The 15,182-nt window shown below is 33.6% G+C and overlaps 1 protein-coding gene across 2 annotated transcripts in view; it reads right to left on the bottom strand.

Moving 5' to 3' along the window:
• Positions 1 to 15,182, bottom strand: part of COL3A1 (collagen type III alpha 1 chain) — a 38,428-nt gene that overhangs the window by 17,370 nt on the left and 5,876 nt on the right. Inside the window, exons 2-20 of one of the 2 annotated variants that reach the window (XM_057551822.1) lie at positions 10,789 to 10,991; positions 10,484 to 10,534; positions 9,933 to 10,046; positions 8,570 to 8,647; positions 6,735 to 6,788; positions 6,219 to 6,272; positions 5,405 to 5,458; positions 4,695 to 4,748; positions 4,478 to 4,531; positions 3,765 to 3,818; positions 3,301 to 3,345; positions 3,108 to 3,161; positions 2,616 to 2,660; positions 1,983 to 2,036; positions 1,475 to 1,573; positions 882 to 926; positions 637 to 735; positions 382 to 435; positions 152 to 259 (exon numbers count right to left, since the gene is read on the bottom strand). In XM_057551822.1, the coding sequence (XP_057407805.1) occupies positions 152 to 259; positions 382 to 435; positions 637 to 735; positions 882 to 926; positions 1,475 to 1,573; positions 1,983 to 2,036; positions 2,616 to 2,660; positions 3,108 to 3,161; positions 3,301 to 3,345; positions 3,765 to 3,818; positions 4,478 to 4,531; positions 4,695 to 4,748; positions 5,405 to 5,458; positions 6,219 to 6,272; positions 6,735 to 6,788; positions 8,570 to 8,647; positions 9,933 to 10,046; positions 10,484 to 10,534; positions 10,789 to 10,991 (1,373 nt within the window). The remainder of the gene's footprint in view (positions 1 to 151; positions 260 to 381; positions 436 to 636; positions 736 to 881; positions 927 to 1,474; positions 1,574 to 1,982; positions 2,037 to 2,615; positions 2,661 to 3,107; positions 3,162 to 3,300; positions 3,346 to 3,764; positions 3,819 to 4,477; positions 4,532 to 4,694; positions 4,749 to 5,404; positions 5,459 to 6,218; positions 6,273 to 6,734; positions 6,789 to 8,569; positions 8,648 to 9,932; positions 10,047 to 10,483; positions 10,535 to 10,788; positions 10,992 to 15,182) is intronic. The other variant, XM_057551823.1, reaches the window with a different exon arrangement.

Below are 15,182 nucleotides of genomic sequence, written 5' to 3'. Positions count from 1 at the left end.
CCAAAACTTTTTCATAATTCTCATACTGTGAAATGCTTCAAAACAATATTTGGGATTGAGTACTACTCAAATTAAGAACAAACATGGTTGCCTCACAGTGAAGGTGAAGTTCTATGATTGTTTTCCTTTTCGATGCCCGTGGGAAACGTACCCTTTCTCCTGCAGCTCCGGGAAGTCCGTTCGCACCAGGTTCTCCAGGAGAACCGTCTTTGCCATCCTCACCCTTAAGTCCTGGAATGCCTGGAGAACCAGCTTCCCCCTGTGAAAGGAGGTCAATAAAGAAATAATGACTGAATTTAACTGCAAATTTTTTACCTGTTTATTTCCTGATTATGGTATGCATTTCTAAGAAATAATCAAATCTGTTAGGGCGATACTTACGCGTTCACCACGTGGTCCTGGCTCTCCTTTGGCCCCATTCTTACCGGGTTCACCCTAAATGGGACATAATCTTGGTTTAAAAACGTGGAAAATAGACTAACAAAATAATCACCAGTCACACCTGATTCAATTATAAAACCAGAGTGAAATCAATATAAATTCAATGGAACAAGAACAAAGAGCCTGCTATTTCTTTTTTTACTGTGAGAAATAAACCACACCTTTCAGACAATAAAGGAAAAATAGACAACTTACTGCAGCACCTCGCTGCCCGGGAGCACCATTGGTACCAGAGGGTCCTGGAGGACCGCGGGCTCCTATCAGTCCAGGAGCCCCAGGAATGCCAGCAGGACCCTAGAAACAATCCAAGAACGTTAACATTAGGCAAACTTGAACTTTCTTTTCTAAATAGCTAACTTAAATGTATTGTCCTGCAAAATGCAGAGGAAGCGAATAATATGTGTATGGCTGAATGCGGGTGAGTGGTGGGGGCATCTTACCATTTCACCTTTACCACCAGGACTACCATTACTCCCAGGAGGGCCCTAGGAGGGGAAAAGAGCATATTAATAAGAATGCAAATAGTGCATATATATTTGAAGTTGCTTATATAACTAAAATAAATTTATTGATGGGTGCTTTATAGAGATTAGGTGATTCTTCCAACTACAGCACAACACATAAAATGTCGCAAAAAATGATCATTATCTGAATAAATTAAAGATAATACGCACTTGGTCTAAATTATTAAATAAATACATAGAGAAGAGGTTTTTGGTCTTGTTTCTCTTCCGAATTTTTCTGATTGGTGATTAGTTTGGGGCACAGTCTTCAAAGTATCAGATAGCTATCCATCCTCTACTTATTCTGTGTCATATAACCATAGAATTCATAAATTCTAGAAAAGTACAGACCGCAAAACTAAGTTCGGTACTAGTCAAATCAATATTTATCATAGTAGAGTTATTGCAGAGCACTAAGCAACATTTCTTTGCAAAAAAGTAATTTTAATTGATAGCAACATTAGAACATATGCTTTCATGAAATAAAGTGTAGCAATGCTCTCCCTTAATCAGCCATATTTGGTACTTACAGGAAGACCTGGAGCACCAGCATGTCCCTGAGGTCCAGGTTCTCCTCTTTGTCCAGGGGAGCCACTTGAACCAGGAGATCCCGCAGGTCCAACTTCACCCTAAGGGATAAAACCCTAAGTAGTCAGTCTCCCTTGCCACTTCTAATCGCTTGGCCAGTTTGCTAGTCAGTCCTGTTTAAACCCATCTCCCAAAGGCTGAAGTGGTACGATAATTAAAGCAAAATTTCATTAAACATATAGGCAGAGAAAAATGGTAACTATGTGTGTGACTGTGTTATCTCTGTTTGCAGAAAGAGACTGGGAAAAAGGAAAAGACATCAGAAGAGATCAGAATAGCCGAAGGCCAGGGATAAAATCCCTTTTGGAAACAAGAATAGGGCTTTAAAGATCTATATAGCTCAAAGAAATCCACTTGACTGTTAAAAAAATCACTTTCAAGAAGCAGCCCAATGATTTTCTGTTGTCTCAAAGATATATTTTACATTCTTCTACAGAAATACATGTTTACCTTAGCACCAGGGGAACCAGGGAATCCTGCAGTTCCAGGGGGACCAGGGGGACCCTAAAAAAATAAATAACATTTCAAGAGCTCTTAATCAAGTAAAAGAAAACTAACACTACTGGTAAATAATAAGTGGGTACATACACAATACAGAGGAAAATTAGGTAAAAACAGTATTTATCGTCAGAGATGAACATTATGTGGAGAAATAGTGTGGTAAAATAAAAAGAAAATTTGGATCACCCATGCCCGACAACTTATGCCATGAATTCTGGTGACTTTGTGCAGGTCACTTAGCCTTGAGCTCTCATTTATAAAATAGAGATAGCATTATTATCTATTTTGCAGGACTCTTTTAATTGTCATATCCAATATTGGCCCTTAACTAACATTGTAAGCACCATACAGATGTTAGTAACTGGCCAAGTATAATAAGGAGTATCAGAATTTTGTTTATGGGCTTACCGTTTCTAGATTAATTGTTTCTAGATTTTGTTTATGGGATTAGTGTCAGTTTGAATCAGATATTTATGAACAACATTGAATTTTAAGTCTACAATCCATGTTATTACAATACTCCAAACTTCCATAATCTCTCATTACACTAAGCCCATCAGGGTTAGATAAAAAGTTACTTACTGGTTGTCCATCACTTCCTCGAGCTCCATCATTACCTCGAGCCCCCTAAAAAGAGAAGTTAGTCTCAAATATCTTCTTTCTGATAGGCTGGTCACAAGTAATATTTTAACTAAAAGTCTGACTCAATTGAGTTGACTTTTCCTCAAGTATATTAAAATCTGCTTAATAATTATATACCTTTAGAGGGAAATTGTTGAAATTCGGATAGGTACAGCAATGATCTGATGTAGAAAGATTAGATTCTGTGTTTTACAGAACTGAAGGCAAATTAATGCATAAATATGCCAAGCTAACACGTTAAAAAATCCTCAACAGATAATAACTATAAAACACTTATTTGTTTGCATATAATTATGGCTAAAATCTTTATGGAGGTGACTTTAAATGCAATTTTATAGAAAACTTCTTGCAGATTGTCACAGCCTGAAAACTGACTGAGACACTTCTCGGTGACTCGGGTTGTAATTGTGTAATGTCAGTAAGAATACTCACTGCAGCTCCAGGAAGTCCTGGTCGTCCTCTCTCACCAGCAGGCCCTCTTGGACCCTACAGAATAAAATTAAAAGTGTGGTCTTATTTTAAACTAGATATGTGTGAGAATGGTTGGAGAGTGAGCAAGGCAAGTTTTGCGTTGGGTGGAAGTTAATAGTAAAACTGAAAATTGTATGATAAGAAACATAATTACCATCGCTCCAGGAGATCCATTTTCACCTGGAAGGCCATTTTCACCCTAGAAACATGTAAAATGTGTCACCATTTTGTATAACAGGAGGAGAAATTTATAACTTTTTCAACACAGCATATTATAAAAAACATATGGAACCAAGAAAAAGATTACATTTTAACAACACCAAATTTTTGTTAGCAATCTTATATGCTGTAAATCTCAGTTTTTGCATTTTAAAAACTTGAGGACTAAACAGAAGTAATCAACGTGTTACTCTGGGCGCTCAATCATTTCTAATCTAGACAGTTCAAGTTATCAGCTTTCATGGAAGTTTTAAGAGAACATCTCAATTAGTCGCTGTTATTTAGCTCTTAAAATGCAAAACTCAGGTATGTTTTAGAAAAAGGCAAACCCTAAAATATAAATCTTAAATATAGCTATAATATTTAAATAAATTTATTTATGATTTTGTTGTGATTTACCTTTAATCCAGGAGCACCTTGTTCGCCTTTTTCTCCGTTTCGTCCATCAAAGCCCTTTGAAATAGATAAAAGTAGTAAAAATATTAAGATCTGTTAACAATTCAGAACAGTTAAAAACTTTACATTAAATTTTTTATAGCTAGCTTTACCACATAGCACTATTTTCAACATTGACATGAATAATTTAAAACTCTTTTAAGTGCATTGAAGACCTTGGACATTGATTTTACAGTAAAAAACATGAACTAATTAGAAAGTACAATTTAGTCCAATTAGGAATTTGCTTTAAATGTAGCATTAAGGCAAGTATCAGTTTCGTAGATTTTTATGTCTATGAAGTTGATCAATTTTTGGCTCAGCTGGTTTACTCTATCTAATGTTTTGCATAGAATAAGTCATTTGATTCGATCTGTAAATCATATTGACTAAGTCAAGAATAATTCTCAATAGTATATTTTCATCTTTTCTGACAGTGGCAGTAAGAAACTTACTGTTCTGCAAGTATTTTCCATACACTTAAAATCAGCTTTATTACTTTATGTAAAATAACTAGTTGATTTGGTCAACAAATAAAGTTGATAGACTTAGAAAATCAAAACAACTAGTCAGAATCAATCATTTCTGGCACACACTCAAGTGTCCAATAAAATTGGTTAGGGAAGTAAACATAGCCAAATGCAACAACTTAGAGTCAATTTAGAAACTGTACTTACTCTATGTCCTTTCATACCAGGGAATCCAGGCATGCCAGCTGGACCTTTGACACCCTAAAAATAAGGAATAAAAAAGATATTAATGAACTTTCAAATAGACTCACAATCCAGTAGTGAAAATGCCTTCCCTTTTTAAGTTTAACTTAATTATATAGTAATTTTCAATCTAAGATCATTGTGATTACTCCAACTAATTCATTGCATGCTGAAGACTTACTGGAGGGCCAGGCAATCCTCGCTCTCCAGGTCGTCCGGGTCTTCCTGATTCCCCCTAGGTGGAGAAATAAAGAATATATGGGAGCTTGTGTAAGAGAAAACTCATTGTAACCAATTAGTGAACTGATTATTTTGCATTTTTCTCACCAAGGACTCATGAAAATGGTTGGACTAAACATATGGTTGTGAGAACAGCTTTCCTAGTAAAAGGAATGGGGAGAGCTTCTCCCACCTTGATATAAACTTATAAAAAATGCAGGCATCACTCCAAACAAGTATTATGACCACCTCTCAATCCAGTGGGAAGAATTTGCCATTGGAAATTAAATGGAAAAGAAAGACTGGCATAATATTGATTGTGTTTTTAAGTTTTCAAGTTCGTAAAAAACTGATACAAATTTCTTTATTACAAGAGACAGAGAGAAGAAGCGTCTTCTCTAGTTAAGTGATGTATTCACTGGATGACTCTTCTTGACAGAGTCAAGAAGCACATTTGGAGGTTTTGTTGGTTTGGAATTCAAAAACTGGTATATGTAGCTATGCAAATATTACGTAGATATTCAGAGATTAATATGAGCTAAAAAGTTATTAAGATATCAACAAGTTTTTGAGTAAGGTTTTTCTCTTTGAGATCCTAGAACATGGGATATACTATTTAGAATATTCCAACTTGAATTTTGCTGTATCCCCATTCAATTCTTAAAAACTTACATCCTTTCCGGCAGGACCTAATGGACCTATAGCACCAGGAGGTCCTGGAGGACCCTGAAAAAAAGGAAATAAAAAACAAATATATCTGTAGATTTTTCTGTTACAATCAATTTATTATTCTAATTATGTGTATTTCTAGAAAAAAACTCCTTTTAAAAAATACTATCAATGTTTCTCATCATGAAAATGACACACCGAGTTAATAGTATACCTATATTAAATCCAGTTGTTACTGTTTATTAAACTTATTTTTTATGAAAATTTTAAGTACCATGTATCAGTATTTTATATCACATGTGTGTATTTATAAACCCAAATGCACTTCTACATTTTTTGAGATATTGAAATTTTAAATGTATAGGTATTTTCAAATATTTTGAAATATTAAACTAACTTCACCTTATTTACACAGCATGTTTTCTCGGTGGACTTTGTTAGACTATGCTTATTTCTACTAAATTAATTTTAAAATTATATTTCAGAAGAGTAGACATGCAGGTGAACTGAGCGGCTACAGGATAATTAATCCATATTTAAGAGAAAGAGGATTTGTATTCGCACTAGGAAGTGGACTGTGGTGGTGGCTAATTAGCCAGGAAATTCCTAGATTAAAATAGTAGGTGTCTCTAAGATATCTAAACCTTTGAGTCCAAAAGATCTTTGAAACCAGTTCAACGATCATAAAAGTACAACTTATTATTTTAAATAAATTTGATCTATATTTTGTAGCATTCGACGGTTATGTTTTAGAAAATGAAGGTGGTTTCTATCTAGAGCTGTTAATTTATTAAATATAGATACAATTGTTACTTACTGAAGGACCAGCTTGCCCAGGTTCACCAGGGGGACCTTGGTATCCTGGAGAACCCTAGTGGATAGAATAATACGTAAATATTTTTAAACTAACTTAATCTTCATATGATTCATTTACATCTTGAAGACAGTATGAAATCAGAATTTGTGAATGTAGTCAGCAAATTGTATTCTAGTTTATAAATATTGAAACCACAATTTTTCAGATCAAAATAGAGTTAATTTATTCCATTCTACACACTTAATTCCACTGAAACTGAATTGTTTTAGACTTGAAGCCATATGACAAGCAAATTAAATATGTGGTTTAATTTTACCAAGGTTTTAATTGCTAATAGTTAAAAGGAACTAAATGTGAGATTCCAACATCTTTGAAGGAATGATAGTTTCTTGGTTGCTGCTTCTCTACTTAATTGAGATTATACATGCTGGAATGGTAAAATTACAGCAAGATCTATATTAACTTGATTCATATAATATGCATGAAGAAGAAATCACCATTAATGGCTATACTTACAGGGGAACCAGGATGACCGGATGCACCAGGGGGACCGGGTGGGCCGGGTGGACCCTGGAACAAAAATTCGACGGATAAGTACAAAATAAATGCATCTGCAATACATTTTAACCAGGCATCAGAGATGTCTCTGTTTGGAATGATACTGACATCTTTAAAAATGAGAACAGCATACCTCATTATGTGATAACTATTCATAGATTAATTAATTTTATTAATTTTAAATGAAAATCTCATCACAAAAACTTCACTCTAAATGAAATTCTCTCAGAGTCAAAAAAATTATTGGTGTTATAAAATGTTGACCTGAGTTCCCCAAAAAGTGCATTTAAAATCTAGAAAAATCTATACAAAATGCTTTGAGAATCTCTGCAACATTAGGGTGATACTCGAACTGGTGAAGAAGCATATTTTTGCCTGGCAGCTCAACTCAATGTGGAAAAATATTGATCTGCATACTATAAACCCCAGTTTCTAAAAATAATGATGTAAATCAACCAAAAGTTCTTAACTATATCACTGAGGTGTGTTGATATGAAGATTTAGATGCGTATGTAAGATTCATCGTACGTGGGACAACAATAAATTATAAATGATTTATCATTGTTCAGAAATACAGGTTAAACTAGAAAATCTTCAGCTCTGTAGCACACTATTTATAAATACTGATAATAAATTTATAAAACTAGAGTTTCTCCTTAAATTTTATCTTGTAACTTTTTTTCTGGAATCTTAATAAGTAGTGGATTTTTTAGTTTTTTAGGTTTTTTTTTTAGTAAAAACAGTATATCTGATTGAAAAATAGGATTCATAATGTGAATGTAGCTGAGTAACAACAGATGTTTACATTTACATAGTTAATACAATTGTCCTTCTGGTTTTAAAATATACACAAAAAAGTCACAGGTTCTAAAACTTTAAAGATGAGTAAAATTCTCTTCTTACAATTTACTTTTTTTACCAATTAAGGGTCTTTCTTTAACTGATCATTTCGATCTAATAGCTGAAATTTTATCCTCTCTAGTTTTAGAAGTCACAGCTATGGGGTCCAATGATCTGGGCAGCAATCTTCCATAATTCCTGGGAATCCAGCTTCATGTCTCATTTACACATACATACCTGTTTCTGGCAGTAAAATGATAACCTTCCATAGTACTGCTCCTCCTAATGGCTATTCTTCAACAAGGGTCATTTACATGGGACACCATGCGTCAAGCACACGTGCCTAGGTTTCAATGCTTTTTTGCTATTTTCTTCTATCAAAACTGCAAGTCATTTACATTGAAGGGAACCCTTCGCATACAATGTGAATTGATATCATTTACAATAGATGAACTTAAATACTTGATAAATTCTGGAAATATTTGTATTTGATTTCAGGATTTGAGGTGAGATGAATTGTGATATTGGATTGTCAGCAAGTGGATTGTCATCTAGAAAGTAGCATTTGAATAATGAACAGACATTGAAAGAAGGTTTTGAACAAGTCAGGTGAGAAAAAGTGGAAGTGAAAAATAACAAAATTTGGTTAAAATTAGGAAATATAGGCGTGTGAGACCTAAGTATGAAGGCAGGTGTGCCCCTGGAACAGGTGGTTTTGTAAAGAAGGAAGAAGTGGCAAAACAGCCGTGAAATAAGAGGCAGTGAAGAAAAAAAATGAGTTAGGAAAGAAGGATCATGATAAACCTACCATTTTCTTTCCCGGTCTTAACAAAGAATAAGCTATTTTGTACACTTCTGTCATAACACTGTATTACTAGAAGAACAACCATTCAAGATTTAACAGAGTGGAAGGCTAAATTATTCTCTAAATGCTGACAAACACTTGTACATACAGCTGGCCCGGGATAGCCTGTGAGTCCTCCTGTTACTCCAGACTTGACATCATACGCCTCATACTGGGGAGAATAGTTCTGTAGCAAAGAGACCAGGTAGATAAGATCATGTTGATATACAGATCATAGTTGTTTTCAGAAGCATTTAGAAGAAATGCATGCAACATCTGTTCACTGATAGAAAGTTTTCAGCATGCCAGAGAGTGTGGTATGTATTATTGAATTATCTTGCTATTCTATCTCTCTGTAACTTTAGATATTAGATGTCTTACAGAAATACTTGCCTATGCAATGCACAAATCTTTCAACTGACTGTATGCAATTTGTTTCTAAATAATTTGTTTCTATATGCTCTTACTAAAAATATTTCTAAGTGATATCTACAGCCTTAGAAACATAAGATTGTAGACGAAGGCTGAAAGAGCCTTGAGATCATATAATCTGACTTTCTTACTTGGAGCAGAAAAAATGAAGATGTCAAATTACTTTCTCAAAAGTTAATGATACAAGTAAAATTTATATCTCCAGTTTTTGGTTAATGTACCTAACAGATTCGCCAAAAAGTAAACATCCCCATAGAAAACAAGCACGAGATTTAATAGAAAGGTTCATGTGTTTATTGGATTGTTTTGTAAATTATTTTATTTTGAATTCTAGCAATGGATTCTGTTTGGTACCAAGATAAGAATAAGTTAGACTATATCCTTTGCTTCCTGTCAAATTGATTTTTGAAAATCTTTTTTTTTCAACTCACAGTGATTTGTATATGTGTTTTCTAATTTCTCCTAATTTCATGCAGTAGAAATGTTGTCTTATTTATTTGTTTAGTTATCTGCTTTACATGCAGAGTTAGTGGGTTGCCATGCTTTTTAAGAGGAGCAGGATATGCTCTGAAGGCTTGGCAAGAGTAGTTGCATAGGCTTGAATAATCCTCTGGACTTGAAGTCATTAAGGAGTGTTCATAGCTCTTCAGCTGCTTTTGTCCAGACTTTCAGAGGCTTTACCATCAGGATTATAAGGGGAATAGTTACAGCAATTCCTAAATTCTCTAGGTTAATTCTTTGGGGAGTTGATGGTTCATTTTTCAAACATAATGCATATATTATATGCCTGCTTAGAAGCTGGGAAATTTTGCAAAGATATAGTAGCAATACCATTAGAATTATGAGGAAAAGTGAATATTTATAAAGCATTTAGAAGAGTGCCTAGCATATATAAGCACTAGATGGGAATTCGTTAAATACACAAAATCAGAGAATAGATATAAGAAACCCACAGAAGTGAGATGTAATATAGACTAAAGAAAAGAAAATGAACCAGGTAGTTTTAAATGGGACAACGTTTTAGTCCTGGAATTTATTACCTGGTTACCAGTAGGGCATGATTCACAGATTCCAGGAGGGCCAGGAGAACCAGGGGAACCTGGCAGGCCTGGAAGACCAGGATCACCATTTCTCCCAGGAATACCAGGAGGACCCTAAAAAAAAAATCAGAGATAAAAATAAACAAAACACTGAAAAGTCCTAGTGATTTAGAATCATTATTAAATTGTAGCTTCTATGCTTTATAAGAAATCAACATAAGGGATACGTTTTCTTGGGAATCTATACATTTTTACCCAAATCATGTGAATAATTTCAGTGTAATGTATTCCTTTGTATATTGACCTATATGTTATTTTTCAAACCAATAATAGGGATGAAGACATTATACAAAGATGGGGAAATCTGAAACTTTACATGCACAGTTATGGATTCTCAGTTTGAGTTATCATGTGTCATTATTTAAATATGTGGTACTAAAGGAAATGTATACATGATGAAAGTTCAAATATGGAAAGGTTATCAGAAGGGGAAAAAGGAAAGCAAACTCATCAAGGAACTAATTTCCTTTCACTGTAGAATGTTTACTTACTGGATCTCCTTTGGGTCCTTGAGGTCCATGACCATTAGGAGGGCGAGTGGGCTAATAAATGGAAAAGATACAGATTAAACAAGACATAGATAGGAACAATTTTCCCATGAAGTGTGTCCCAATTTCTTATCCTAAATTGCATCCAATCTCTGGTTTTTAACAGGAAGGTTCACCTTTTACTGGTAATACCCATGTGATTATTTGCTGGACATTACTTTCACTTCCTTTCAGGCTCCTATGACATAGGAACTATTCATGTGTTTAAATATGAATCTTGAGTATGTACAGATTTTCTTTAAACTCACAGCTGTTGGAGGCTGTGGGCAAACTGCACAACATTCTCCAAATGGGATCTCGGGGTTGGGACAGTCTAATTCTTGGTCATCACATATTATGTCATCACAAAGAACAGATCCTGAGTCACAGACGCATATTTGGCATGGTTCTGGTTTCCAGACATCTCTATCCGCGTAGGACTGACCAAGATGGGAGCATCCTCCTTCAACAACTGAAAAATAAGAGAGATGGTGTGATATTTTGCACGTTCAAAAAAAAATCCAAAATTAAATTATGAAGAATATCATGGTCTTCCTCCATAATTTGCTAAGTAGTAAGAGACTGCTTAAAATACCAAATCTGTTTATTAACATCAAATTGGTATACCAAGGTAAACTTTCCTTAGGGCCAGTAGGTATTTTACTTTTGCTTGTAGTGAGAATTTAACACCAGTGGAAATCCGGCAATCACTTAAACATTTATTTATTAATTGTGCAATTGAAAACAAGTTTTTCTATCTAATTTCTATTCTTCGCTTTAACTATAGATGAGAGCATTAAACTATAAAGATGATTTTGTCACTAACTCTGAAGACTTTCTGGATTTTATTAACCTAGTTGAGAAATTCAGGGGAAATCTGAATTACTCTTGGCAACATAAAACTCTTCCAGATTCCTGGGAAAATCTTAACAAGTCTTATTGTATGTATTGAATATCACTGCTAGCTCTGTTGGGCATTAGTAGGTCAACATAATATGATATAATATAATATATTGTATACCCCATATGGATGTAAAGAGGTTTCCAAATCACTAAAAAAAAAAAAAAAAAAAAAGTTTTTTTAAACAAAAATTGGCAAGGAATAATAGGGAAAAATATGAATCATGACCATGTGTATTTGTGGCTTAAAATGGTCAAAAATTTGCTTCAACCAAAATTTTAGACTTGTTTCCTAATTATATGTAAGATACTGAAATTTCAGCAGCTATTAACAATGAATCAGCTTAGGGGTTGCCAAAATAAAACCAGGTCTCAATTCTTAAAGCATTAGCTGTGGACTGTGCTTGAGTATAACTTTAGCTCTTGAGGATTACTATGATAGCTTGCCAGTAGTTGAGAAAATAAACTACAAGTTTCTAAACATCTGCAAAAATTTGTGCCAACAACAAATCATATACTTGTTCAGTATTTTTATTTTTGTAAAACAGTGAAATTTTATTTTCTCAGAGCCCGAACTTTTGTCTGTTGAAAGAGGCTTGCTTGGGAGAAGGCAAGTCATTTAAGAACAATTTTTGGTGCCCTGTGGCCAAGAGGCCTTAGAGAGAGTCCTGAGATTTTGCTACCTGGATACTACACACAGCCATGAAGATAACCTCTTCATGTTCCCGTTTTTATATCCTCTTCATACCTGAAGTAATGCTAAATATTTTGGGTATAGAGGTTTGGCTGATTCAATAAAGAAAAGTTCACAAAAAAAGGAGAATTTTGGAATCTAGGTACTCTACAGCATACCTCCCCTCCTCATTTCCATCTATGTGTGCAGATACAACTTTAATGATCTTGTGCCACACCCCTGATGGATTCAAGAAGTTTAAAAGTCTTTTCTTGTTACAATTACCCAATGTGTTTACGGCTAATAAAAGAAAGTATGGTTGTTTAACTGCAAATTTAAGTAAGCAAGAAAGAATCTGCTTATTTTAAAAAGTTATTTTAGTTCCTCCTCCATGTTTGAAACAGATGAGAACATTGGAAAGAAATATTGTCTAAGCTTTTAAAGGAGCATTCCTTTATACTTTGTGAGCATAAAAGCTGAATGCCAAAATGCTTACCTCATGTGAATGAAGTAGGCCTGTTTAAATGGTGTTTTGAAAGATATGCTTAAGAGAAGTGCAATCTTTTTCATATTATTATGAACAGTAGTAATTTAAAGGATCTAGGCATTAAATTTGTTCTCTAAGCAGAACTGACATATTTAGGAACTAAGTTCACTGGTTTTCAGAAAAGGCCTGAAAATATTGATGAGATGGAAGGTTGTTTAATAAAATTGCATGACATACACTCTTCAAACTTTACACTGGCTCCCTTTTCTTAAGATGAATTATTTTTAAAAAATTTCTCTAAATTAACATTATATGAAGTGTCCCAACAGATTAGTTTTAGCTCAAGATTTTTTTCCCATTAATAATGTGGATATCAGGCTTCTCAGCTTCCTTGAAGATATCACTAGTATACAGAATATTGACCATAGGCCAATATATGTTTGAAATTTGCTAAGAGAGTAGATTTTAAGTGTTTTCACCACACACACACACACACACACACACGCACACACACGTAACTATGTGGATGTATTAATTAATTTGATTGTGGTAATCATTTCACAATGTGTATATATATCAACTCATCATGTTGTACACCTTAAATATATACAATTTCATTAGTCATTTATACTTCAATAAAGCTGAGAAAAAAAAGAAAAAGATACGACCAGTTTATACTAATACTTTTTTTAGCTCTTTGTCTTTGGGTCAAGAATATCTTTCTATATTTGACATAGGACCTGTTTTATAAAAATTAGCTGTTGGATACTGATGACATATTAAAGACAAATGAAGATAACAGTTAAAACTAGGGTCAAGCATGTTGTATTTTAAATATCTTCTCTTCCTATGTTCTTATTCTGCTTTAAAATTAACATACAACATTTTCCCTTGTGTATTCATCCTCCTATATTTGTGTCTCATTGAAGGTACTATCACAACCTAGAGATACGGTATTTTACATTCACTCTGCAAACTTTTAAACAAATGAGCATAGTATTGACATTAAAGTTGTAAATGAATTTTTTAGAATTGGAGTTAAACTCAGTGTTACATAAATGAAAATTATTTAGCCTTTTCTTTCCAAATTTTATTAGAAGCCATGTGTGTTATGCTTTTTAAAACATAGAGGTCTCAATATAAAGGTTGAGTTATTTTGGTGTACTTCTCTTTTTTTTAAAGGTGATGTTCTAAATAAAAGAAGAAAGGTGGAATGCTTGAAAAGTAAGAATTAATGCACTTTTGCTTATTGCCGTAACTTATCTCACATTCATTTGAAAGAAATCTGGCTCTCCTGAAAAGTCAGTTCCTGTAGAAACTTGTAGCTGAAAGTCAGACTTTTCTCTGCAGTTCTACCTCAGTCACCCTTGTTGAAAGAATGGAGAATTTTATGTAGTTGCCTCTAACTTTGTGTTTTGTGCATGACAAAATATGGTTGGCAACATGTTCTCTCAGAAGCTAAACCTATTACACAGATGTCTCACGGTCCTCAGTTTTAGGACCATAGCCTAGTTATATATGAGAAAATCATGGCAGAATCAAGGAAAAAAATGTTTTGTTTTCAAGAGGAATAAAACGCTCTAGTTAGCCACTTGCAGCGTTTAGAAATAAAATAAAAAACGGAATTCAGAAACAGTAGTCATCTCATATTATTCCCTTCTTTTCTTAGATATCTAAATTCAGAGCAGCTTTGATGAAAAAAAATAAGATACATACTTTTGTAAATATGTTAAAGAAAAGGTAAATAATCTCATTTTTACTGCTGGACAAGTAATAGATTTCCCAATTACTTCCTTTATTGTTATTGCTTAAACTAAGTCTCCCTGTTCCAATGCGTGATTAATTTTAAACCCCACCTCTCATGTCACTTAGTGACATGTACAAAGAACTGTCCTGAAATAAATTTCTCTGTGTTCACTCAAACAATGCATTAGACTAAATCATCATCTAAGTTATAAAACAAAATGAAGCTAGTGTATGACATAATCCACTCTTTGACTCTTTTATTTTCTAGCTCTCTGTTTTGGAACTTTAGAGAAAAATAAAACCAAGTAACATAATTTAATATTTTCAGATGTTCTTAAAAGCTTTCCTTTTTGTTGTTTTGGTTTCCATTCTTCAAATGTTAATTTATGCTGATTTGATAGACTTTTACTGCAGTGACTAAAAAATAATGCAAGTTATGTTTGTCTTAATTCCATTTTTGGAGTAAAAATAATATGCCCTAAAGCATCCAATCAAATTGTTGATTTAGCTTGAGTGACAAGTTTAATTCTTTTCTCTTCTCTTCTGATTGAATCCTCTTCAGAGAGAAGGTTTTCTTTCATCTGAAAATCGAAAAATAACAGATGTGTATGCAAATTATCGTAACATTATTTTCCTGTTACGGTAGAAAGTTGAATATTTTGTAAGTGTGAGCAAAAGGAATTCATATAGCTTCCAACTGAAATATGTTTGGCTTTTAAATGATACTTATGTTTGAAGAACATACATTTTTAATAAATATGTTTTGGCTGCTTATTATTAATCAGAGTATGTTAAAGTATGTTAGATGAATTAACAAAAAGGACTGAAGGAAATATCTGTAGACCGAAGTAGATAAT

This window comes from Balaenoptera acutorostrata, chromosome 8 (assembly GCF_949987535.1).
Source record: "Balaenoptera acutorostrata chromosome 8, mBalAcu1.1, whole genome shotgun sequence".
Lineage (NCBI taxonomy): Eukaryota > Metazoa > Chordata > Mammalia > Artiodactyla > Balaenopteridae > Balaenoptera > Balaenoptera acutorostrata.
Note: the sequence above shows the minus strand (reverse complement) of the source record. Positions and strands in the feature narration are given on the sequence as shown.